This window comes from Catharus ustulatus, chromosome 4 (assembly GCF_009819885.2).
Source record: "Catharus ustulatus isolate bCatUst1 chromosome 4, bCatUst1.pri.v2, whole genome shotgun sequence".
Taxonomy (NCBI): Eukaryota; Metazoa; Chordata; class Aves; order Passeriformes; family Turdidae; genus Catharus; species Catharus ustulatus.
In genome coordinates this window covers 71,181,304-71,204,605 of record NC_046224.1, presented here as the reverse complement: position 1 = coordinate 71,204,605, position 23,302 = coordinate 71,181,304, and the positions used below count along the sequence as shown (strand labels likewise).

At 43.7% G+C, this 23,302-nt stretch overlaps 2 protein-coding genes across 3 annotated transcripts in view; one reads left to right on the top strand and one right to left on the bottom strand.

Moving 5' to 3' along the window:
• IQSEC3 (IQ motif and Sec7 domain ArfGEF 3) overlaps positions 1–2,616 on the bottom strand; it is a 98,014-nt gene extending 95,398 nt beyond the window's left edge. Inside the window, exon 1 of the mRNA XM_033057024.2 lies at positions 2,121–2,616. Within this exon, the coding sequence (XP_032912915.1) occupies positions 2,121–2,587 (467 nt within the window). The 5' untranslated portion in view covers positions 2,588–2,616. The remainder of the gene's footprint in view (positions 1–2,120) is intronic.
• An 18,530-nt stretch (positions 2,617–21,146) lies between these two features.
• Positions 21,147–23,302, top strand: part of WASHC1 (WASH complex subunit 1) — a 38,632-nt gene continuing 36,476 nt past the window's right edge. The window contains exons 1-2 of one of the 2 annotated variants that reach the window (XM_033057050.1): positions 21,176–21,195; positions 22,056–22,178. In XM_033057050.1, the coding sequence (XP_032912941.1) occupies positions 22,163–22,178 (16 nt within the window). In that variant the 5' untranslated portion in view covers positions 21,176–21,195; positions 22,056–22,162. Of the gene's footprint in view, positions 21,196–22,055; positions 22,179–23,302 lie in introns of both variants that reach the window. The other variant, XM_033057051.1, reaches the window with a different exon arrangement.

The following is a 23,302-nucleotide window of genomic DNA, read 5'->3' as shown; positions in this document are numbered from 1 at the left end:
AAAGAATGCTGCAGGGATTGCTCTGTTATCCCCACAGCAGCCCTGACTTTCCACCAAAAGGCTCCATCCAACCTTCTATCTGAAACAGAAAGATCATAATATGATATACCAGCAATGAGCTGTGTTCTAAATGCACTTCTCTTTGTATGAAGAAAAAAATTTGGCATGAAGAAAAAAATTTGGCATGAAGAAAAAAACTCTACAGTTCTTCCCCCAGTCAAACTCCACTGCAAAAGGAGCTCAGATAAGGAGGAAGTATTTAGGCGTATGCACAGAAATTGATTCTTCAGTCTGTGTAATGACGTATGTTAGAAACTCTCTGCAGAAGCAAGGAAAGCCCTTGCCGAGATGGTGTTTCTTACAGAGCCTTCACTGCAGGGAGTCACTCCTGAAAATACAGTGAGGTTGATTATGCATTTTTATTTGGATTTCTTACTGGTTTGATTTGAGGGATTGAAACCATGCTATTCTGGATTTACACTAATTGGCATGAGTTCAGGATCTGGCCCCACTTCATTTTTAAACTCCAGCTATTTCATGATGAGTAAGAACCACATCCTGCAAAGGCTTACTACCTGCATTAATACTCTGAGGAGCCCACTCACTTCCTCCAAGTTGTGATTGCAAAATTGAGACTTACGGTGCAGTATTTTAGAAGCAAGCATATGCTTTTTGGGATTCAAGCATGCCTTGACCGTGCCTATTCCTTTAATAGCATTTCTTTCAATAGCAATATCTTCACTGATTTTCATGGAATCACATGATAGATGCTGAGCTGTTATGAAGTAGTGTAATTCTTACACCAGTGGAAAATCCAGCTCCATGTTGTAGTTCTGCTCGTGCATTCAAAGCAAACATGAGAGAGAAGGGCCACTTTATTTATATTGTAAAAAGGGACAAGCAAGACGTTTTGGGCTTGTGTATTCATTTCTGTGCTTTATATGCACTTGTGTGTTGTACACTTCAATTGTTTTGACATCACTATAACCAAGACAATAGAGACAATTCTAGGAAAGACATTTGATCTAGTTTTACTACTTATATTAATTTATTTCTTGTCTAAAAGAAGCCACAGCAGAAACTATGCTCCTTCTAACTTTACTAACTCTGGCTCTCAACCAGAAAACATACCCCTGCTTTCCAAGTGCCCAAACAAAGGAAATTACAATTCTGACTGCAGCTGTAATTACCAGCTGGCGAACTGATGGCATATACTGAATACATAATCCAAGAGAATGTTGCTCTTCAATAGTAGCCTTTTCCACCACCTATAGTGCTGGAATCCTCATCCTTGTTTACTATACATTCATGCACACGCAATACATTTCAGTACCCAGTACTAGCAGTCAAGCTTTCTTCACTGAAGACGAGAGACCAACAAAAAATACTTTTTCCTTTTGGAGAGGTGGATCAGTGTCAGGTGCCACTCACACAAAAAAAAAAAAAAAAAAAACAAAAACCCAGAAAAAAAACCCAACAAACAAAAAAACAAACAAAAACCTACAAAAAAACAAAACAGAAAAAAACCACAACCCACACACGAGGGTGATAAGCACCCTAAATGTCAAACCTAAGTACAGCATCTGTACCTCTGTGAACCTATACACGTCACATGCAATATAATGCACCCCTTACATCAGTGAGGGCAGGAAAACCCCAGTTCACTCCAGGGATGATGGGTTTTTTTGACAGATACCAGCAACTTAAGGCAAGCAGAAGCGACCACAACGCTGCTGAGCTTTGCGAGGCTTCTCCGTGCCTCGGAGAAACCGCACTCATGGTCGATCACGGACTTATTTTCTGACAGGCAATGAGGGCACGATGCCGTGTGTGAGCACCGCGAGTGAGCTGCCAAACGGGTTCCAGACACTTGTCCATAGAAATGAGCGCGGTGAACCGGGAGGCTGATGTGTCTTGGAAGCAGCATCCTGGCTTCTCTTTGCACTCTGCCTGCTCTCCCCGAGAACGCATGGAGGGAGGGATTCCCCACCCACCCACACACTGCCTGTCCCTCCTTGCGAGGCTGCGGGGGGGTATAACCCAGTGCCTTGCTGGATGCGGCCCCGGAGAGAGCCCGCTGCCCTCCACCCTGCCCGGCCCCTCTCCCCCTTCGCACTTACTCCGCTCTCCGGCTCAGGACGCCTTTGCCGATGGCCTGGGGGGTCTTGTGCTGGAGCAGTGCGGCGCAGCAGCCCTTGTCCCTGCCGTCCTTCTCGGCGGGGTGCTGGTGGCCGGCAGCCCGCCCGGCGCCGGGCCCCGCCGGGGTCGCTCTACCCGCGGGCGGCGGCTGAGCCGGGAGCTGTTGGTGGTGCTGAAGCGGCTCGGACTGGCCCGGCGGGGGCTGCTCGGCCGGGGGGCCCTGGGGCTGCTCGGCGGGGGCTGCAGGCGGCTCGGCGGGGGCCGGCTGCTGCTGCTGCTGCTGCCCGCGGAGGCTGCGGTTCTCGGTGCTCAGCTCGTCCAGCCGCCGCTCCAGCTCGTCGATGCGCTGGCGCTGGGTGTGGATGAGGCTCTGCTGGTTCTGCACGATGGCGGTGAGCTCCTTCAGGTAGAGCACGGCGCGCACCGGGTTCTCCAGCAGGCTCTCCATGCCCCGGCCGCCGGCGCGGGCCCCGCCGCCCGCACGCCAGCCCCGCCGGCGCTCCGGCGAGAGCGGTGCGGGATGCGGGAGCGCGCCTCGCCGCCCCGCGCGCACGGGCACGGGCACGCGCACCCGCGCCGCCGGCGGCCGCGCGCTCCCGCGGAGGGGTTGGAACGGGAGCGGGCGGGAGGGGCTCCACGCGCGGGCCCGCCCCCGGCAGCGCCGCGCACGCGCGGGAGGCACCGGGTCCGCGGGCGGGGGGCGCGCGTGTCCCGGGAGTCCGGTCCCGTCCGTCCCTCGGTGCCGTCCCGGTGGTCCCTCGGCAGCACTGCCCGCCGCCTTCCCCTGCCCGCCCGGGCGCGTCTGGGTGCCGGTGCCGCCTCATTGCGCTGCCGATGCTCGGGCTCTGCGGAGCCCTTCGCGACCCCTCCAGGACCCGGTCTTCTTCTTCCCCCCGTTTCTGAGTATTATTGTGCTTTCTTTTTCCAGGGTGGCTTGGTGATTTTTTCGGGTTTTTTGTTTTTTAATTTTTTTGGGGTTTTTTTTTCAAAGTGACATGAATAATTGTGTCTAGTTTTGATAATGTCACTGTTTTTAGCTTACCTGGTTAGAAACATACAATCATTAGGGTTGGAAACGTTCTCCAAGATGATGGAGTCCAACCTTTGACTGAACAGTACCGTATCCGTTAAACCGTAGCAGTAAGAGTCATGTCTGCTTGTGTTTGGGACTTCCAAACTTCCTGGCCAGCCTGTGCTAATGCTTAACTACTCTTGCAGTGAATAAATTTGTTTGCACTATCCAACCTAAACCTCTGTTGGAGCAGCTTGAGGTCATCTCCCCTTGCCCTGTTGCTGGTTGCCTGGGAGAAGAGCCGGATCCCCACCCCACCACAGCCTCCTTTCAGGGAGTTGTAGGGGGTGATAAGGTCTCCCTTGAGCCTCCTCCTCTCCAGGCTAAACAGCCCCAGCTCCCTCAGCACTTCTCATTTGACTTTAGCTCCACACCCTTCACCAGCTTCATTGCCCTCTTCTGGACTTGCTTCAGCAGCTCAATGTCCTTCGTGTAACCTGAATGCAGGGTTAAAGCCCTCAGAAGCAGTTTCTGAGGAAAATGGATGTTAAAGGAACTTGCTTGGAAATTTTGGTATCCTTTAGGTTCTTTGGGAGAAACGTAGGGTTTATTGTGGATTTTTGCTGGTGATGTAGGTGCTGTAGATGTGACACTTGACAGGTAGGGCCTTTGCTGTTAGACTCCATTCAGGTTTTCTTCACTTTTCAAGAAATACCTTCTCTTGCCCTTCTTTATCCACAGCCATAAGTATTTGCAAACTTACAGCCTTAAGTCTGAGAGACTCTCTGTGTGCTTTCTATTACATTAATCAGTAAATAACCTGGCTAAGGGTAATAAAATTATTTTCAGGAACTTCCATGTAGATCCATGAAGTTATTTCTGTAATGGGTAAAATCCTATCCAATCACTGTGAGTGTGGAAGATCCAGGAGGCATCACGAGCAGTCAAGTTTTAGACAAGCATAGATTTGACTCTTTTACAAAAAGTGCAAGGCCACAGAATGAAAAGCAACTGGTTTTAAGTGATTTTGAGTATAGGGCTACTCTCATTTTGCCTTTTCAGATCAGCAAAACCTGCACTGTAGCAAGGATTTAATGAAGGAAGGAAAGAAGAAATGTGAAAGAGAATCTCTGTTTCAGATGAGCTGAAAGGTGTATTTCCAGTCTCTTCTGTTCACAGACAGCCTTAGGGTTGCAAACTGATGCAAACAGAACCAGGATTAGAAACTGTTCACAGACTCCACCTAAATCAGAGCTGCTATTCACAGTTCTCTTACAAGCACTTAGAAGTGGCTTTAGGGTATCATGAAACATTGCCACATGTCCCCTGGGTGTTGGGGGAAGACTCTAGAGTGAACTCTAAGGAGTATGAGCATTCAAATCTGACACAGTTAGGATTTTATTGGAAAATTGTATGGGAAACTTTCCTCCATCTCATTGCCTAGTGTTTCACTAGTGTTTTATGACAGGAGACTGACTGAGCATTAAGAAACTGGCATTATTTAGCAAGGAGAGGGATGGTTATAGGGGAATGTGAAAAAAGGCACATGCAGGAAGACAGGAGGTGAAAACACCTAAGCTATATTTGGAGAAGAGTGGAAGTGATCATTTGAGAAATTTAAAGGCACTACTGAACAGCAGTATTTCAGCCTTGCCTCACAGGACAGCAGTGAAAATAACATGCTTTGGGCATTGGTAGATTCTGGGATACAAACCCAGGGGGGTGGCTATGTGCACACTCATACATGTATGTACACACACAGAGCATTGTTAGGAGAGACTTCAGGCACAGATTGCTTATTTGGCGGAACAGAGGAAGCTGTTTTAAATCTTAAGGCAAGCCCTGTGCAGAGTTCTGGTTTTGTAGTGAACATCATGTTCCTTTGCAGCTCAGCTGGATAAAAGAGATGAAGAAATAAGGGTCAGACATCACACTGGCCTATCCAGGTGAAGTCAGCCAGGTCATGGCATATATTCTTAAGGAAATGCTAACTAAAAAGAAAAAAATAATCCTGATTTGGTTGATTTGGGCTGGGGCAAAACAGCTTAGAAAGTTCTTGTGTCATGGTCCTTCAATGCCTATCAGAAGATGTGACTTTTACTGCACAGAGTGAACCTGATGTATTCACTCATTCTTTCTGCACTTTTAATTTGCTCGATCAGCCTAATTTGTATTAATAAATCTTTGTCATAAATTAAACAGAGACCTAAACTAAAAGCAAGCAGATTAGTAGGAGAATAAGAAACTAACCTGTTTTCTGGGCAGGTGTAGTGACTAATGCACAAAAATGCTACAACCAGCCCTGACCTTCTAGGTTTCTAAAGAGAGCATGTGCCAAGGGAAATGCAGCAGAATGCTTTTGTGCCTAACATGAGGGACTATGCAAGGATCTCCTTACAAAACTTCAGGTGTTAATAGAGTTGCATAATCCTCTGCAATAAGAAAATTCAGTAAAGATGGGGAGGAATTCCTCCATCCAGGAAGAATCTGCAAGCACATCACCAGAAACCGAATGTCTTCTTTCTCTCTGCAAGCAGGATCCTGCATAGCCAGAAAACTCCTCCTCTTTTATCCAGCCATCCTTGTGGCCCTTTGATTATGCTGCCACAATACCTAGCACACATCATTTGCAAAGCTCTGCGCACTGGTGAAGTGCTGTTCTGTAGAAGGTGAATGGTAGGATTGTAGCCATCAGAAAAAGGGAAATGCAGACACAGAGTGGTTGAATGATTTGTCCAAGGCCATGCAGGAAGCTGGGGAGAGAGGATGCAGCAGGAGGGACGATGGGGGGGGAAACACATGATGACACCACACACACACCACAACAGATCTCTGATTTCAAGCATCTTTGGCATGTAGCCCAAACTTCAGGTCATTAAATCCTGCTGCTTCTCTCTCTAGGAGAGATACTATCTGGAAGGAAACAATGGCGAAGATAAGGAAAGTCTGAATTCTGTTAAAATTATTTTCGCCATAGATAATTTGTTGCTATTGTAATTTTCAAAGTACTGATTATTTTCAGTCCATTCCAGAAAAAATAATAATGAATAATAATGGATTAATTATGTTCTTATGGAATAAAGTGCTTTCCTTATCCACTTAGCAAGGTGCTTGGGCATTGCACAGACAATTACAAATAAAGTGCAGCAGAGTAATTAAAATAAGCATGCATTATAAAGCTACAACAAAATGCAAATGAGTCAGGCCCCAGGATTTAATGGAAAGGTCTAATACTACATGATTTAATTTTATATTTCTTTAGCTTTTTAACTCAGAGTGAAATTAATCCATAAATAAAGGTATACTACAAGCATACATGATAGGGAAGATAGCAACATCTTTAGGTGTTTCAACTGGAGAAAAACTTCCGCTGCAAAATGTTCTTGTAGCATTTTCTGAGAGGTCCTAATCTCACTTTAATTTTCCACACCTCACTGAAACTTGATGCAAACAAATCACTCCAGGCTTTTTGACAGGTAGAGACTTCCCGTGTTTTTCCATTTGAAATTCTGTTTGAGGCATTCCCTTCTCAGTTACACTCTATCTCCTCTTGGACAGGAGGTCATCACAGCAAACCCAGGCAGTCTTTTCCTCATTTCTTGCATTTGATCCCAATTTCCTCCACTTTCTATGCCTCAGCCTTGCAAGGTAACAACTTAGCCCTGGTAATTCAGTATCCAAAGTGCTTCTGGTTGGAGAAGCAGGGCATATAGCTTGGGTGCCCAGCTCTGATTCTGTGGACTTATGATAATAAGCTTATGATAAGGGTTTTATACTTCTATAAGACCTGCATTCCTATTGTCTTTGTTTGAGGAGAAAGGGAATTTAGGAAGGTGTGTACAAGGACATGGAATACAACAAAGATTATTGGTGTTTAAGATCAAGTCCTTGGTACTTAAGGAAAGGCACATTTAATGTTGGCCAACTCACCTTAATTAAGATAACATTTTCTCCCCTTCCTCCCTCTGAAAGGCAAGTAAAATCCCCACAGCTGATATTTCCCATCAGATCTAAATTCTTAAGGAGAACACACAAGGAAGCATAGCACAAACCATATAAAACCCCACAGAAGTAGAGTAAAAGATGGGAGGTAAGAGATGCAAGAATCATGGTCCTGTATTTCTATCTTTAGTTCCAATTTCTGGAGGAAGACAGGGGCATTTTTAGTCTCACCTGGAAGTTAGCAGCTGCTCAAGTAGAGAGTCTCAGAACTGCTTGCAAACAGCCTGCTGACCAAAAAAAAAATCTGCAGGAATTAGATGAATAATTTCAAAATAGAGGATAGAATCAAGACAATCATAATGTTCTCATGCATAATTTATGGACAGAGGGAAAAAAAAAAAGAATGCATCTCCTGAATGCTTCTTCACTCAGGCTTCTTTCATTTGAGGCTGCATCCAAAACTATTCAGATCAATGAGAAGATGTTTCACCACCCTGAGTCCAAGCCAAGTCACTGTCTGCTTGCAACTGTTAAACAGATGGATAAAATGAAGTGAACACATGAGAAGCGTGTTGCCCACAATCACACAGGACACCACTCAGTGCCTGTAATTAGAAAACATTGGAATCAACAGCAGTGCTTCCTCTGTGAACACTGAGTAAAGCTGGGAGTAGTTCTCCAGCATGTAAAAGCCAGGTGTTGTGCTCTGCAGTCCTGACATCTGCAACAAGGTGAAATCTCTGTCTCTCTTATGTTGTGGCTGTTGCATTGTTAATTCATATTGATACCATAAAACCAGAAGCAGTGGGAAACATCTCAATTTATAAATCAAACATAAAGAGCTGAGATGTGGTAAGGAAAAATACTTCAGTTTCTTTCAGTTTTGGTTGGGTTTTTTGCCTCTTCAGTTGAGTACAGCTAAACTGGCATATAAATATTTAAAACAGCTGCTCATCAGGAGAAGGTACAAATTCTGGATTGTAGCCTTAGTTGAGATGTGTGGTTTTGACACATTTTAAAATATTGACTGTATTTGAACTGTGCTACTGCAGCCTTCTGTTATTTACTGCAAATTAAAAGGAATCAAGGTCTCTTTTCAGACTGCACTTCCCCTTTTCATGTTGCTAGTTACATTATCTCCTGCCTTTTTCATGAAATTAAGCTTTGACCACTTAATTGATTAATTCTAGAGAGCAAAAGCTACACAGGGACATTTTCTTCAGAGTCAGTCAGGTTTTTGTTTGAGCTGACAGTTGTTCAGTCTTTTGTAAATACTGCAGTAAAATGAAAAAAAAAAAATTAATATGAGCTTGATTCTTCCAATATCATCTGACTGCCTCCAAATTACATGGAGGAGACAAGTTTGTGTGATCTGACCTTGAGCCAGATATACAGGGGGAAAAAAAGATAAAAAATGAAAAGAAATGGAATAATGTTAAGCGTAAACTCACACTCCACCTAGAAGGTTTTTCTGCAATGGCAGAAATCAAATACTGTCAAGAGAAAAAAAAAACATTCATGAACAGGATGCATTTCAGCTCAGGCTACGATACAGCATTTTTCTGACGAGCAGCTGTTTAAAATATTTATGTCAGCTTAGCTGTGTTCCACTGAAGAGAAAAGAAAATTGACAGAAGCAGCAGCATTTGTCCTTACCACATTTCAACTCTTTATGTTTGGTATATAGAAGGCATTCTTTGCTTCTGATTTTGTGCTATCAGTATGAATTAACAATTCAACAGCCTCACCACAAGAAAGTTCACCTTGTTGCAGAATTCAGCTTAAAGAAGGTAAGACTGAAGACCATGACACCTAGCTTTTAGCTGCAGGACCAAAGATGAAGATACCAGAGGACTCTTCATGCCTTTACTCCATCCTCATCTGAAGCAGAGAGAGCCTTTTCTGATTACAAACCCTCAGTGCAGTCCTGTTTCACCTTGACAGTGTGGCTTGTTTGGTCTGTGCACAGGTTTCATAACAGGGGTAAGCAGATGCTGACTTCTTAGGGAAATTAAAGCCAGGACAAATCAATAAAGCATATGGCCAGATGTGCTACATACTGTATGCAGCTTGGAACATGAGTTTAAGAACAATGTATCTTCAGAAATGCTGCTAGTACCACTGGGAAGATAGTAAACAGTACAGAATTTGTCTCATTCCATGATATTTGTGGTTAATCTCTGTCGTGGTTGACAAGTTGGAATATTTTTCTTATATGAAGTTATTTTTTAAAATTTTCCAGACATGAGCAATTATGCCGTTCTCTACCAGGGTAAAGAGCTCCTTAGTCCTAAGGTTTTTTCTCTCCTTGAAGGTGACTGATCAAATCACCTGATGATATTATTTTTAGCAAGATAAATGGACTGAACTCTTTAAATGATGCAATTTTCTAAAAACTTGAATCTTTGAGGTTTTTTGGCTTTGGAGGTAATCTTTCAGACTTCCTGCTATGCAACATGGTCTAACTGCTAGAGGCAGCCCAAATGTTTGCTGAGATACGTTCCTATCTCTTGTTGCTCATTATTTATGGGATCAGGCTTTTGCTCAGGTCATCTTTTGCCTTCAAATCTGCTTGTGGAGAGGATCCCTTCTGCTCAGACATGCTGACTTGTGACAAATATTTCTGTGTTCTATTTTGGTGTCTGAAAGAATTTCAAGGAGCATATCAAGAGACGAAACTCAAAACTGAAAGAACTTGCTCCAGACTTTCCTTTGAGGAACACAAGGGAATAGTTTCAGACATCCACCACCATCCACACAGCTGCAACAGACTCCACAGGGCAGAATCTCTGCCTCATGCAAAGGACACAAAAGGCCTCTGTTTTGAGAGACCTGTAAAGAGCAGGAGATAGGTCAAATGGTGGCAGATCACAGGTCTAGCTTTCATGTTGCATGAATTAGCTTAACATAAGTTCAAGCTCTGGGTGCAAGCCATTCAGTCTTGTGAATTTCTTCACAACTGCTGCAATTTTGGCAATGGTTGAAGCCAATATGGTGACAAGGCAAGCAGCTGAAAACTTATAATATTTGCCTTGGCCAGAGAGAAATTCCCCATTGATTTTCTAGCTACCTTATTTTACACCTCTCAAGTAAGAGCAGCCTAGGAGATCTTTTCAGATAGTGAGCAGAAGTATCTTCTGAAACAACACTACACTCATTTCTAAAAGATGAAACAAAGAAAGCAATCCCCACAGCTCACAGCAGCACTGCTTTGTCGTTCCATCCCTTGCAGAGATAACAGTTCAGTTACTCATTCCCTCCACAGCACTCTCTGCAGTGCTCACCTTGGGAAGCTAAGAAGTGGCAAAGGACAAAGGATCTTGAACCTGGGAGGAGGGAGAGCCAAGAAGCCATAAGCAGGAACAGTGGCTGGATGGTGGGGAACAAAAACTGACATGAATTGGGCAACATGAAACACAGGGAGACTGGTGGAAGTGACAGAAGGCAGGGACTGAGGATGCACAGGCTGTCAGTCACTGTGCTGGGCAGAACTGAGGCAGGGGGAAGGCTGATGTTTGATCTGCAGCCAAGACTGGTGTGGAAGTTGTGGAAGAAAAGCTGATGTGCAAAAAGGGGCAGGAAGGTATCTTTAGTGCTCTCAGTAAACTGAAGAGAACGGCTGAATATTTGTTATAAAGACTTGCTGAGTACAGTCAAATGAAGACTCAAAACCTGAAAGTTGGGTTGAAGTCCACTTTGTAAGACTTGAAGAGTGTATCCATCTGGATTCTAAAGAAACCAGAGCTATTTACTGATGACTTAAATTATGATTTTTTTAAAAGCTTCCCATCTGTTCAGGTTTGTACTGTGTTTCCCATTGAAATTACTGCTGGATGGATGTCATAGAGTGGTGATTTTAGACACATTCTCATTGGGTTTTAATTTTTTATGTAGTGTTTTGGGCCTTTTTTACAGAGATCAGCACAAAAAGGCAAAACACAACCAACTGTGACAGAATATATAAAACAGAATGAGCTGCCTACGGATAAATGAAAACAGTCCAAAATAATAGAGACCAATGTGAATCATGACCAAGAAGCTTATTTGTAATAATAAACATGTCATCTGTGTCAGATAAACAAATCACAAATATTTATTAAGATAACAAATGGATTATAAATAGAGAGACATCCCAAATTCAGATCATGTCTCTCAGTTATAGCAGATATGAATTAGCAGCCATATCTGCCAAAATAAATCTGGCATTCTCACAGAGTCATCATTTTTAAAAACAATAATAACAATAACAATAAATAAAAAGAAGGAAAGTACAGAGAAGGAGAGGGCAGACAAGCATTGTTTTTTATCTTGTACTAGTATGACATAGTTTATAGAGATCAGGCTGCATTAGTGCTGCTAAACATGATATAAGCATGACAATGATAAGAAAAAACTGGAGGCAGGGTTGAGGGAGAGGCTTCCCTGCTAGCTGCAGTTCTGACCCCAATCCTATAAGCTGCTCCAGGCAAGCAGGTGCATGAGGCCTCATTTTGAAATCAGTGAGTTCAAGCCAAGCACAAAAGTCTGTCTAGCCGAAGCATCAGCTGGCAGCTTTCACTTACCTCCTTCTGCCAGTCTTTCAGATGCAGATAACACTTTATTGATATGGCATGAGTTCTGATACCATGAAAAAAAAATGTTATTTATTCTTTAACTCTTGTGGTTGTGGAATGAAGCCAGTGAGTTTTAAAAGACCAAAATTAATTTTCAGGAGGACTTAAATAAAACTAGTTGTTCTTAACACAAACCTGGCACTTGTTTGTCATGTTGTCCTGAGCTCCTGGAAATGGAAATGAGATTCTGCAGCAGGGGGATTCTTCCATAACATACATTCCTGTGTTTCAGACCATAGATTTCAGGACATAAACAGTACTATACCAAACTGAACAAAACAGGCCTATAAAATACCAAATGTGACTGAAACAATATTGGGCTTGGAATGAATTTTTTTGTATTTCCTTCCCTTCTGTGAAGGTAATGGTGCATAATCAAGGCCAAACTCTTGCTGTCTATATTCAAAGGGGGAATGGAGGAACTCTTAATGTGATAGTCTGCCAGTCCTGGTTGGATTTCCAAAGAGAAAAAGGAGCAAAACTGCCTCATCATTGCTAGTGCTAGTCCAGATGGACTGCTCTGCAATGATAAAGACAAGTAGAATGTTGTGCCGACATTTGCATGACTATCAGGAATGCAGTAAAGAGGATGGGGCCAGACTCACCTCAGAGGTGCCCAGCCATGGGATAAGATGCACAGGGCACATGTTTCAGACATGGAAGTTCTATCTGAATATGAGGACAAACTTCTTTGCTTTGAGGGTGACAGAGCACTGGAATAGGATGTCCAGAGAGGCTGTGGAGTCTCCTCTGGAGATATTCAAAACCCAGCTTGATCTGATCCCGTGTATAGCCTGCTTTATCAGGGAAGTTGGGCTGGATGATCTCCAGAGGTCCTATGAACCCCAGTCATTCTGTGATTCTGGGAATTAAGCCCAAAATAAAGTCAGGAGCTCTCAACTGTAAATACCAATCAGCATAATAAGAGGTAGGTGCTGCCCCAAGGGTCCTCTAGATATAGTGCCACCAATACTAGACCAATTTGAATTTTAAGGGATATTCTTGTAGCTGGTTTATATTTTTATTTTCATTCTAGTAAGTCCTACATACTCATTTGGAGGTACACTCCAAAATCCTTCTCTTCCTTGTGTTTATATAACTGGATCCTTTCAGATATTCTTTCTCCCCTGCAGCAGTTGTTCTGTGAAGGTCCCGTGACTCTTTCCTACAAGCCAGATTCTTGCTCCTAATGCTGTTGGACTGGCCTGTCCTGACCATCTCTGTGCTTACCTATTCCTTTACTTGCCAGAAAGGTCAAGTCCCTGCTCCACACATCCACAGCTGCCAGTGTTAAAGGCAGGAGTGCCCCAAAGACTTTGCAGGTAGAGGACATGGGTGCTGTCTCATTGTTCAGGGCAGGATGCAGCCTGTCTTCAGCAATCCAACTCAGCACCTCTGCCTGGCAGCAAAATACTTGGATAAAAATAGACAAAGAGGCCTCCTCAAACAAACCTACAGGATTTCTGGGCTCAACCCTGATGCTCAGGACTCAGTGATAAATTCAAGGTCATATTCATGTTGTGTGTAGTTCTGAGAACACGTCTTTTGTTGTTGATTGAAGCTCAGCCTGAGCTGGGAGGTTAGGAGCTTGGCTGTGGCTGTGTCTTCCTGATGAAAATCCTTAGTTCCTGGCTCATTTTAGTGGATGTGCTCACCTACAACTGAATGCTATGTGATAAAATGGATGTAGTCCTAAATTGTCTATTTGTCAAAATAAACAATGGAAAATTATTTGTGAATTTGGGATGCACTCACTGAATATTTTTGAGATTTAAAACAATGAGGACAACATTTTGTTGGGCTTTTTTCCTAAGCCCTTTGTCTTCTCCCAGGAACAGGAAAAAATTAAAGCCTGGAGTAATCTATCGATAATTAGCTACACTAGCATGTAGAAATACTAATAGAAGTACTTAATAACAAATGCACTGGTTTTATTATGAAACAATGACAAAATGCTGTTGAAATTTATGTTGTGTTGCACACTATTATTTTGGCCTCTTTACATCACTCTAAAATGGAAGGGGAATTAAAGGCTGAAATGGGAGATATGTATCCTACTGCTTTGTAAATGAAAAGAAAGATTACATCTGTAGGTCTTAGAATTAAGTAGGGACCTGATGTTATAACACAAATGCAAAAGAAAATTCATGTTTCTACTGAAAAATCCTGTGGAATTAACATGGCACCTTGGCATGCAGCTATTACAAGGCAGTTAATATGGCATAATTTTAAGGACCACCAAGAAATTTGGCCTGCAGCACAGAGGAATTATAATAGCCTCACACAGTAAGCTTTGATGTGAAATATTGTAATAGGCTCATATAGTAAGCTTCATGTGAATACTGAAGAGCAATACAAAGCATCTGAAAGATTGAAATGCAAAACTGATAGTTTCATTGGAAATGTTTAACATGCATTTCACTGCTCAGAAAGAAAATATTTCAGGTAGGAGTTTTGAATTTTCACTACATTTCCATTGGAGTAGAAACTGGGGGAAAAAAATCTCAGAATGTAATGCCTAGGCTCTTCTATGAATCTGGTTCTTTGCTTATATTGCACATATCTGGGAAAAAAATGGTTACAGAACTAATGCTGGTTCCAACCTAAAGATAGCAAATAACTTACCCTGAAACTATGGAAGTTTCATTACTTACCAAATACACTGAAAACAAAGCTTTGGGCATGTCTTTGGGGGAAAAAGCAGGGTTTAATTTTTTTGGTTCAAACCGCCTCAACAACTAAACCAAATAATCAATTATTTGCACAAACCAATCAATTTTAACACCCCCTTAAATCCTAAAACAGGAGCTTGCTATTGACAGTAAGAAATTTTTCACAGGTGTGTCTTATTCCCAGGGAATATTGATTTCTGTTATTTAGCTTTTATGTTTGAAAAGATGAAAAATTGTTTCCAGCTCGAAACTAAGTCTGTAAGAGCATGTTTTTATTAAAGTGCAAATTTCATTTAAGTGCAAATTTTTCTTAATCACATATTACTTAATTTTCTGAAATATGTTTTTAGGAGGCAATGTCAAAAGTACAATTAAATGGTTCAGGACTAAGTCCTAATTGATGGTGACAATAATGAAAATTAATGATTCCCTGAAAGCTTATTTTTTCTTTTTCTCCCCCTTGCTTTTACCTCTCATTATTCTGCTTGGAAACAGACTGTCCTAAAATGATTTGAGAGTCCTGCTGTCAGTATTCAGACAAGCATTTGTCAGAATGTCTTAATACACAGTAATATTTTCAGTAGGCTTTTAATAGAACATCTTTCTCTCCAGTTCTTTTTAGTTCTAACCTTTAATGTAGGGTCTTGCATCGCTTTTCATCCTTCTCTTTTTATTAACTTTCCAAATATATTCAGAAATGCCCTAATTTGTATCCAGCAATGACTTATGTATTAAAGCATTAAAATGTACATTTAAAAACATTGAAGCTAATGTTGGAAACTGATAAAATACTATTAAAGTTCCTAGTTTAAATATACGTGATTTGGAAACTATGAATTTTTAAAAGAGCTATTTTTATAAAAAGGAAGAAATGGTCTTGAGAATTCCATCTTTTTACTTCTCCTGCTAGGAATTAAAAGTCCAGAAGAATTTAAAAACAAAACAAAACAAAACAAAAAGTAATGTCCAAAGCTGGGGAGAGAGTGCAGTGAATTTTCATTAGAATGCTGATTTTTATTTGAGACTTTCAGGATGGAAAAAAAATCAATCTTCAATTTTTTTGGAAGCAACATTTAATATTTAACACCCACACTGTTCTAAATAAACTTAATGGATGTCAGAATCAAAAGAACAGTGATCTTCATAATGACTCACTAACATGGCAGCTGGGAGTTATGGCTGGCTCTTTCCTCCTTGGGTTCATGTTCACCTGGCAGAGGACAATTACAGTAATTTCACGATTATAAGCCGCACGTTACAATACAGAGTGTGATAAAAGGTATCTATTCTATCACCACCTGTTGAGGGTGGGGGCAGTGATCCTTATCTCCACAGGAGATATTCTGCTAATGGGCCATCCATTGAAACCAGGCAGGGCATTGTTCTTTATCTTTTCCCAACCCATCCTTCCTCCAGCGAGTCATTTTCTGCTAATGGCCATTGAGTCCCACTGTGGGACTGATAAAATTACTGCATCCCATTGGAAGTTGCTCCAGCCAGGGGGAAGAGCCCAACATTTCTTACCAAGACAAAAACAGAGGTTTTGGGACACTAAGGGAGCCCCTTTCTCCACTGGACTCCAGAGGAAAACCGGATTTCTCCACATCACCACTGGACCTCCAGAGGGAAACTGCACCTTCTACAGGAGCACTGCTCCAACTGAATCACATCTGTCACTGCAGGAGGATGCAGCCACCATTTAATGGGACTGCTGCCAACACCCTGCCTGACGGGGTGTCAGGTTGTACTCTGACTTTGTCAGGATTTGGAGTTTGTTTCTTTGTAGTACTGTATTTCTATTTTAATTTCCCTAGAAAAGAACTGTTATTCCTAATTCCCATATCTTTGCCTGAAAGCCCCTTGATTTCAAAATTATAATAATTTGGAGGGAGGGGGTTTACATTCTTCATTTCAAAGAGAAGCTCCTGCCTTTCTCAGCAGACACCTGTCCTCGAAACTAAAACAGCAACTTTTTGTTCTTTGTCCATATATAAGCCGCACCTGATTATAAGCCGCACTTTGGGTTCGGACCAAAATTTTAGTCAAAATGGTGCGGCTTATAATCGTGAAATTACTGTAGTGAATTGGTGACAACTCGTGACTTTGTTATGGCACCAGAAGGACAGCCAGCAATGGGGCTCATGGCTACAGCACAGTGGAGGAGCTTTGGATAGCTGGCTTCTGGCTTGAATACCAAATGGTAGCTGGGGCTGCATGGCAAATAGCTGGGTGTTACAGAATGAGAGCACAGGATTGTGTGCATGGTTGGTACAGCATGTGAGGGTGTCATAGAATGTTGCAGATTCTGTCAATCTTGTATGTGTTGACTTTAAAGTTAAACAAGTAATTTGGGCCTGTTGGGAGCATGGCTAAATGGATGACCTTAGAGTACCTGTTGCTTTTCTCTTAGTCATAGCTGTTCTTAGTCTTTCTCTCTTTCATTTATTTTTTTATAAAGGCCTGGTATGGGACGTTTGATCTCTTGCCAGGTAGCCTAGTGGGAATGCTCTGTTCAGTTATGCAAGAAGCATGGATTTGATCCCTACCTCCAGTTACCATGCTCTGAGGAGCCCACGTTACAGAAATAAAAGCATTAGCCTGCAGCCACAGTGCCGTGGTGTGCCCCCACAGATCTCACATGGGCAGCGAGGTCAGCCCCACTCAGGACTCTCAGGGCTGGGGGTGCTCTGGCAGTGTGGAAAGGAGCCACAGAATTAAAGAATGTACATGGAACACTGACCTCATCTGTGCTCCTCTCCAGGGACTTTCTACTCTTCGTGGTTTATTTTTTGTTACCATTGTTTCTGTGATATACCTTTATTTCAGATGCATTTTTTTTTTTAAGTCAACAAAAGTTATTACGGTGAGCATGCTGAATTGTGTGGATGCAATGTGAAGAACAGCACTTTGTAGTTCACAGCTAAGAGTCTTCACAGTGACACTTAAGACAGCTTTTCCTTACCAACCAGTTCAAGGTGCAGCAGACAGACTAGTTCAGTGCAGTCATACAAAGAGGTACCAGTAATACAAGAGTCATTTTACACTCATGTGCACACTGTTCACACTCATGTGAAACACAGTGGTGGCATGTTGTGCCCTGGAGAACTTCCACTCTGATGGGCACAGGACATCAGAAGGGCTCTGGCACTCATGAGGAATAAGTAATATGATGCTGGTGAGTGATGTTTAAAGCTGAGCAGTAGGCTTGGATGATAGGGGGAAAAGTGTAAAAGCTGAAGGAGTTTAGGAAGAGAAACAAAAGGGGTCGAGAAGGGCTCTAGTTTGTTTCACTCCATTTTACCCCTAAGCCCCACTTCTAGGGGAAGAGGCAAGCCACATGTTTGTGAGGAAGTGTGAGGAAAAAGTGTCTCCAGATACCTGAGGCAGAAGAAAGCTTGTGCAAAAGGGAAGGGGTGCACTTGGCCCTTGTTTTATCCCCCTGCAGTAAGAAGACCTCAGAGGTAATACAGGTATTCATATTATAGTTAGAGCATCTATATGCCTAGGGGAAAAAAAGGTAAATAAAGGTACTTAGCCTTTTACTTTTCACTCCCAAATGACAAAACACCGTTTAGTTTTGTCTCATTTCAACATCTTGTGAGCATATCCTGATCGCTAGTGTGCACTCAGACGAGGTGCTAACTGTCACCAAACACAGAACAAGGGACAGAATTCCCTCCTGCTTATTCTTCTAAGGCAACGCTACAAGCAGAGCATTAGAGACAGACCTGAAGCAAAATCTGAGCTCTAAACAATTCTAAAGGTTAGATGAGCTCAACCCTACATCCAGCTGCATTACCAAAACATTCCTCACATCTGAAAACCCCCAAAACAAGAGGGATGTCGAGTAAGAGCTGATCTGTGTTCTGATCGTGTGCAAAAGCAACCCAGACAGTTCTGCCTGGATGTTTGACAAACGCTGTTCGACAGACTACAAGAATTTCCAGCACCTTCAAAACACAACCACAGCAGCCCTCTGTATTCTCTTCATCTTTGCTTTGTACATTTTCCTTCAGGTTCTGAGTTTTATGTTATTAAATTTTGGTTCAAAACATTATAATAAATATTAAGCAGCAACATTTTCCATCCTAAAAATATCGAAGATGGGAAGATATTATTGTTTGCCTTTTTCTAGCAATAAAAGTGAGGCCCAAAGTGCTTTCACTCATTAAAAGATAACAAAAGAAAGAACAAGTTAATTTAATGTTTTGAAGGTTGTTTTTGTTTGTCTTTTTTTTTTTTTTACTTCAGAACAAGCACTTTGGTGGAAAAATGCACCTTCAGAAACGTGAAAATGAGTTCAAATACAATGTGAATCTAAAAGGGCTGGCTGCTGCACAGGAATTTGTGGCTGTGACACAATAGATGAGTGATCAGTTTGTGTAGAGGTAATTGCAATGGGTCTAGCCTATGGGGAAAAAATGCTTTTATGGAAGAGTTCTGGACAGGTGGAAGCACTTGAATATTGTAGTGATAGAAGAGCTAACAGACAGAAGAAGACTGTAGACAGTAGTGCTCCTTTTGTTGGAGGAGAAAGATAGTGTGTGGCTTTTTGTTGGCTGGAACTTGCCAATGTAAGGCAGTGCAGGGTGAGCTTGGTGGTCACAGGTGCCAGTCGGCTCCCCGGGAGTGGCCCTTGCTGAACTAAAAGGGTCCTGTCCTTGAGACCACCAAAAATAGCCAGTGAAAGGTTATGAAATTTATCCAGTAAATATTTTTCTGAAGAGAGAAGAAACTGGCTGGGAATGGAGCTGCTCCATCTCCACCAGCCAGTTCCATGAGCCAAGCCATGCAGAAGGATGGATACTGGTGCTTTTGCAGTTGAATTAAACAGTGTGAAGCAGCTGCTCTCCTGATTTTCCTCTAGACTTTTCCTGTGCTGTTGTCCACACCTGCTTATACCTGGTTAGATAGATCTTGTCTGCACAGGAAAGAAGTTTGCTGTATGACAGCATTGCCCAGGAATTCACAACCACTTAGAGCCTCTCACCCACGACCAGAGTCTTCCTAGTGCTTTATCCAGTCCAGTGCTACCCTGCTATTGCTTCTCACCTAGGACTTGCTGTGTCCCTGCTGGTCTGCCCACTCAGCCTAAGATCCAGTCTTCCTTTTCTCTCTCTCTCTCTTTTTGTCCTTCAATGATGGATTTTGCAAACCTGCTGGCTCCTCTTCCTCAGGTTGGGAGGGGGACATGGACTGTGTCAGCCTGCCATCACCTCTTGCTTTCTCTTGAATTTTGTACATGGTTTGAACTGGATTTCACCAAGCAGCAAAAAGCATTTGGTGGGCTTTCCATCAGCAGTATATAAATAAAAATGGATAAGAATAGATTGGATTGTTGTTTCTTGCATCCAAGTCCCCATTTTATTTTTGACAGGTCCTGACACCCACACACACGCTCCTTGCTCAGACTCGGATGGAACTGATTTTTTATCTGCTTGGAGTTTTTGGCAGGATTTTCCATTCCTCATAGAGAGTTTCAGTAGCTCCTACCCTGGTCCTTAGTGCTCAGGCCTTGTGCCCTTATGCTTTCCATACTTATGGGTCTTACCAGACCCATCATTAAAACATCACAAGGGCAAGAACTGCACCTTCTGCAGGCTCTGAGACAGGGAAGCTGCTGCTGCTGGCTACTGATCTCCTTTGCAACTCCATGGGTCCAACATCACTCCCCCACTTCAGTCTGCACTTCCCACTGCAAAGGAGTGGAAGCAAGCAAACAATCTGCAACAGGTAATTTATGTAAGGAATTTACCCTTTTTTTCCTGAGCTGAATATGCATGAGTGGGTGCTGGTGTCTTCAAGTGCATTCCTTGTTTTAAGAGGCTGGCCTTATTTTTTTCCCCATGCACTACTTTCAATGCTACATATCAATCACAAGTGTTCCCTGGTGCATCCAAAAGCTGGTATTTGTTATTCAAATGGTGTGAAGTTGTAACTGTTTACATAAGTTTTGAGAAATTGTTTCTGTTCCTGAAGTGGAAAAGCATTCAAATGCCTCTGTCATGTGCAGTATATAGCCCTTCAAAGTGTGTATTTAATGTTTACAGACACGCTCTCGCGATTCATTTTTCATGAGTGTTTGCACTGGGAGACCTTGGTTGCTGGAATGTGTGCACAAAGGGAAGCGTGAAAGCAGCATGATAACAAACTAGTGCAACATTGTTAAAAATTCTGTATTTGTTTAGTTTTTTTTAATTGCCCGACTCTAAACACGAGCAGTGGAGGGAAGTGTGAGAAATTCCCCCTTTTGCTTGCCATACTCTATACCAGATAAGATGGAAGCAAAGCAGCAGCCAGGTGCAGAAGTCGGGCTGGAACTATTCGAGTGTCCAGAGGAGGGCCACGAGGATGGGGAAGGGTCTGGAGCCTATGAAGAGCAGCTGAGGTCACTTGCTCTGTTTAGCCTGGAGGAGACGGAGACCTCACAGATCTCTTCTCTGTGGTGACAGCGACAGGACCCGAGGGAAAGGCCCGAAGCTGTGCCAGGGCAGGTTTAGGTTGGATATCAGGAAAAGGTTTTTCCCCAGAACTGGGCACTGGAACAGCTCCCCAGGACAGGGTCACAGCGCCAGCCTGCCAGAGCTCAAGGAGATTTGGACAACGCTCTCGGGCACGGTGTGACCCTTGGGCTGCCCTGCGCAGGGCCAGGAGCTGGACTCGGTGATCCTGGCGGTCCCTCCCAGCCCAGGCCATCCCTCCATGCTGGCACTGCCTCTCGCCCCGCGGCCACGCGGGGGCGCCCTGGCCGGGCGGAAGTGACGCGCACGTAAGGGCGGAAGCGGCGCGGGCGCGGGGCCGTGGCCGCGGGCGGCAGGTGAGGGGCGCGCGGCGCGGCGGGCAGCGCGTGCGGCGGGCGGGGCCGAGCCCGGGCCCCACGGAACCCCGGGAGGCCCGCGGGGACCCGGGCGGGGCCGGCGGTGAGGGGGAGCGGCTCCAGAGAGCTGTGGTGGGTGCCCTCCCGCCGGGCCCGAGGCCGTGCTGGGACTGCGGCCTGTCACGTCTGGGGGCCGCTGACGCTGCCCGCCGGAACCCCGCCGGCTGCTGGGCAGCGCCTGTTCGGGAGGGACGGCAGGGCTGGAAAATGGTTCATTGCACTTCTTGTCCTGGGTGTGCTAGGAAGAATATTGCCTGCAGGTCGAGGGAGGTGTTGCTGCCCCTCTGCACAGTGTTGGTGAGGCCGCACCTGGAGTGCTGTGTCCAGTTCTGGGCTCCTTGGGGCATGTGACACATGGAGCTCCAGCACAGAGCGACAAAGTTGGTTAAGGGACTGGAGCATCTCTCTTGTGAGAGGTGGGCCTTTTCAGCCTCGCAAAAAGATTTTCCAGACAGGTTATCGAGTCTCTTTCACTGGATATTCAAGGACCATTTGCGTGCAATCCTGTGCCAGGTGCTCTAGGATCACTCTGCGTGAGCAAGCATTTGGACCAGATCCGCTGGGGCCCCTTCCAGCCTGAGCCATTCTGTGATTATATGGTGCTTGGGTGATGAGCCATGACATGAATTGGGAGACCGGCTAGGCAGGTATTATAAGTTACTCACCAAAATTGGGTAGGTCAATCAATAAGGCAATTTATTAGTTCGTTGATAAGGAGGAGGCAAGCAGTGCTAGGGATGTGGTGAGTCTGTGCTTCACCAACATGTCCCTCATACCCCTGTGCACTGCCCCTTTTATAGGCAGTTTCTTGCTGTGCTGGGGTACAAGTCCAAGCAAGGCCAAACATATTAGCCAGCACTCAAGCAGCAGTGGCCACAAGCTTCCACCAGGTCTGGACAAGGCTCAGATGTGTCAGCGAGCAGGTAACAGCAGTGACAAGTCTGTTCTGTTCATACAAGCCCGTGTTTTCCTTATACATAAAAATGAATGTAATTAATAATTACAGTGACAAAATAATAAAAATACATAAAACCAAAAAACCAACAATTTACAGCAAAGTGATTTAAACAAATATAATGAAATAATTCTATTTTCCTGTGTCTCATGTCTGTGCTTTACTTTGGATTCAATATTCTTGTTTATATTGATCCCATGGTGTGTTTTCATAATGACACAAATCACTATGTAACATTTCACAGTGGCATGGAGCATGGAATCCTCAAGTTGGCGGTGTCATACTGGACTCCTGAGCTTCACACGGTGTTTCAGGGAATGGCAATGGCAATGCCTCTTTTCAGTGTAGGTCAGGTACCCTGTAGGGACAGATGGGGGATGCTGCAGCCTGAAGGGAGGAGCAAAAAAGAAGGAGGTATCTGAGGACTCTGTGTTGTATGTTATGTGATTTTTCCTCAGAAGGTTGGCTAATGGCTTGTGATGGGGTTGGGGTGTTCTGTACTATCCCAAGTACGCTCCCAGGCCAGTAGTTGTGCTGGTTGTAATGATTTGTCAAACAAACAATATTGTCAGTGTTTGCAAATGAACCCAAATGCTGATGTGTTAATTGTAATTATTGGAATAATCTTTTTCTGTGTTCAAAATAAAGAATGAGTTGGCCAGCAGTGAGAAGACCACAGGACTACAGACCTAGCTGTGCACATGAAGAAAGGATGCTCATGGATGTGAGAAACGTTGTGAATTCACATCCAGCAGTGATGGTTAGTTTGCAGACTGGCCTGACCTATCCTGGAGTAGATGAGGTAGAAACTAGAAACGCCCCCATTCCTTGGCAGTTCCCTGAAATATGGAGCCTTCCTGGAGCAGTGAAAGGAAGTGGAGCAGAGAGTGCTCCTCTTGCCAGAGACAAGGCCTGGAAGCAAAGTAGCTTTGGCATGTCCTTGTAGAGGCTTTTCTTCATGACACTTTTCTGGGAATCAGGGGTGTCCAATCAACTGTCCCTTACTTAGACTTCATTTTAGGAAGGTTAACTGATAAGTTTTCCTGATATTTCATTATGTTTGTCGTGTCTGAGTAGTAAAGATGGAATGTA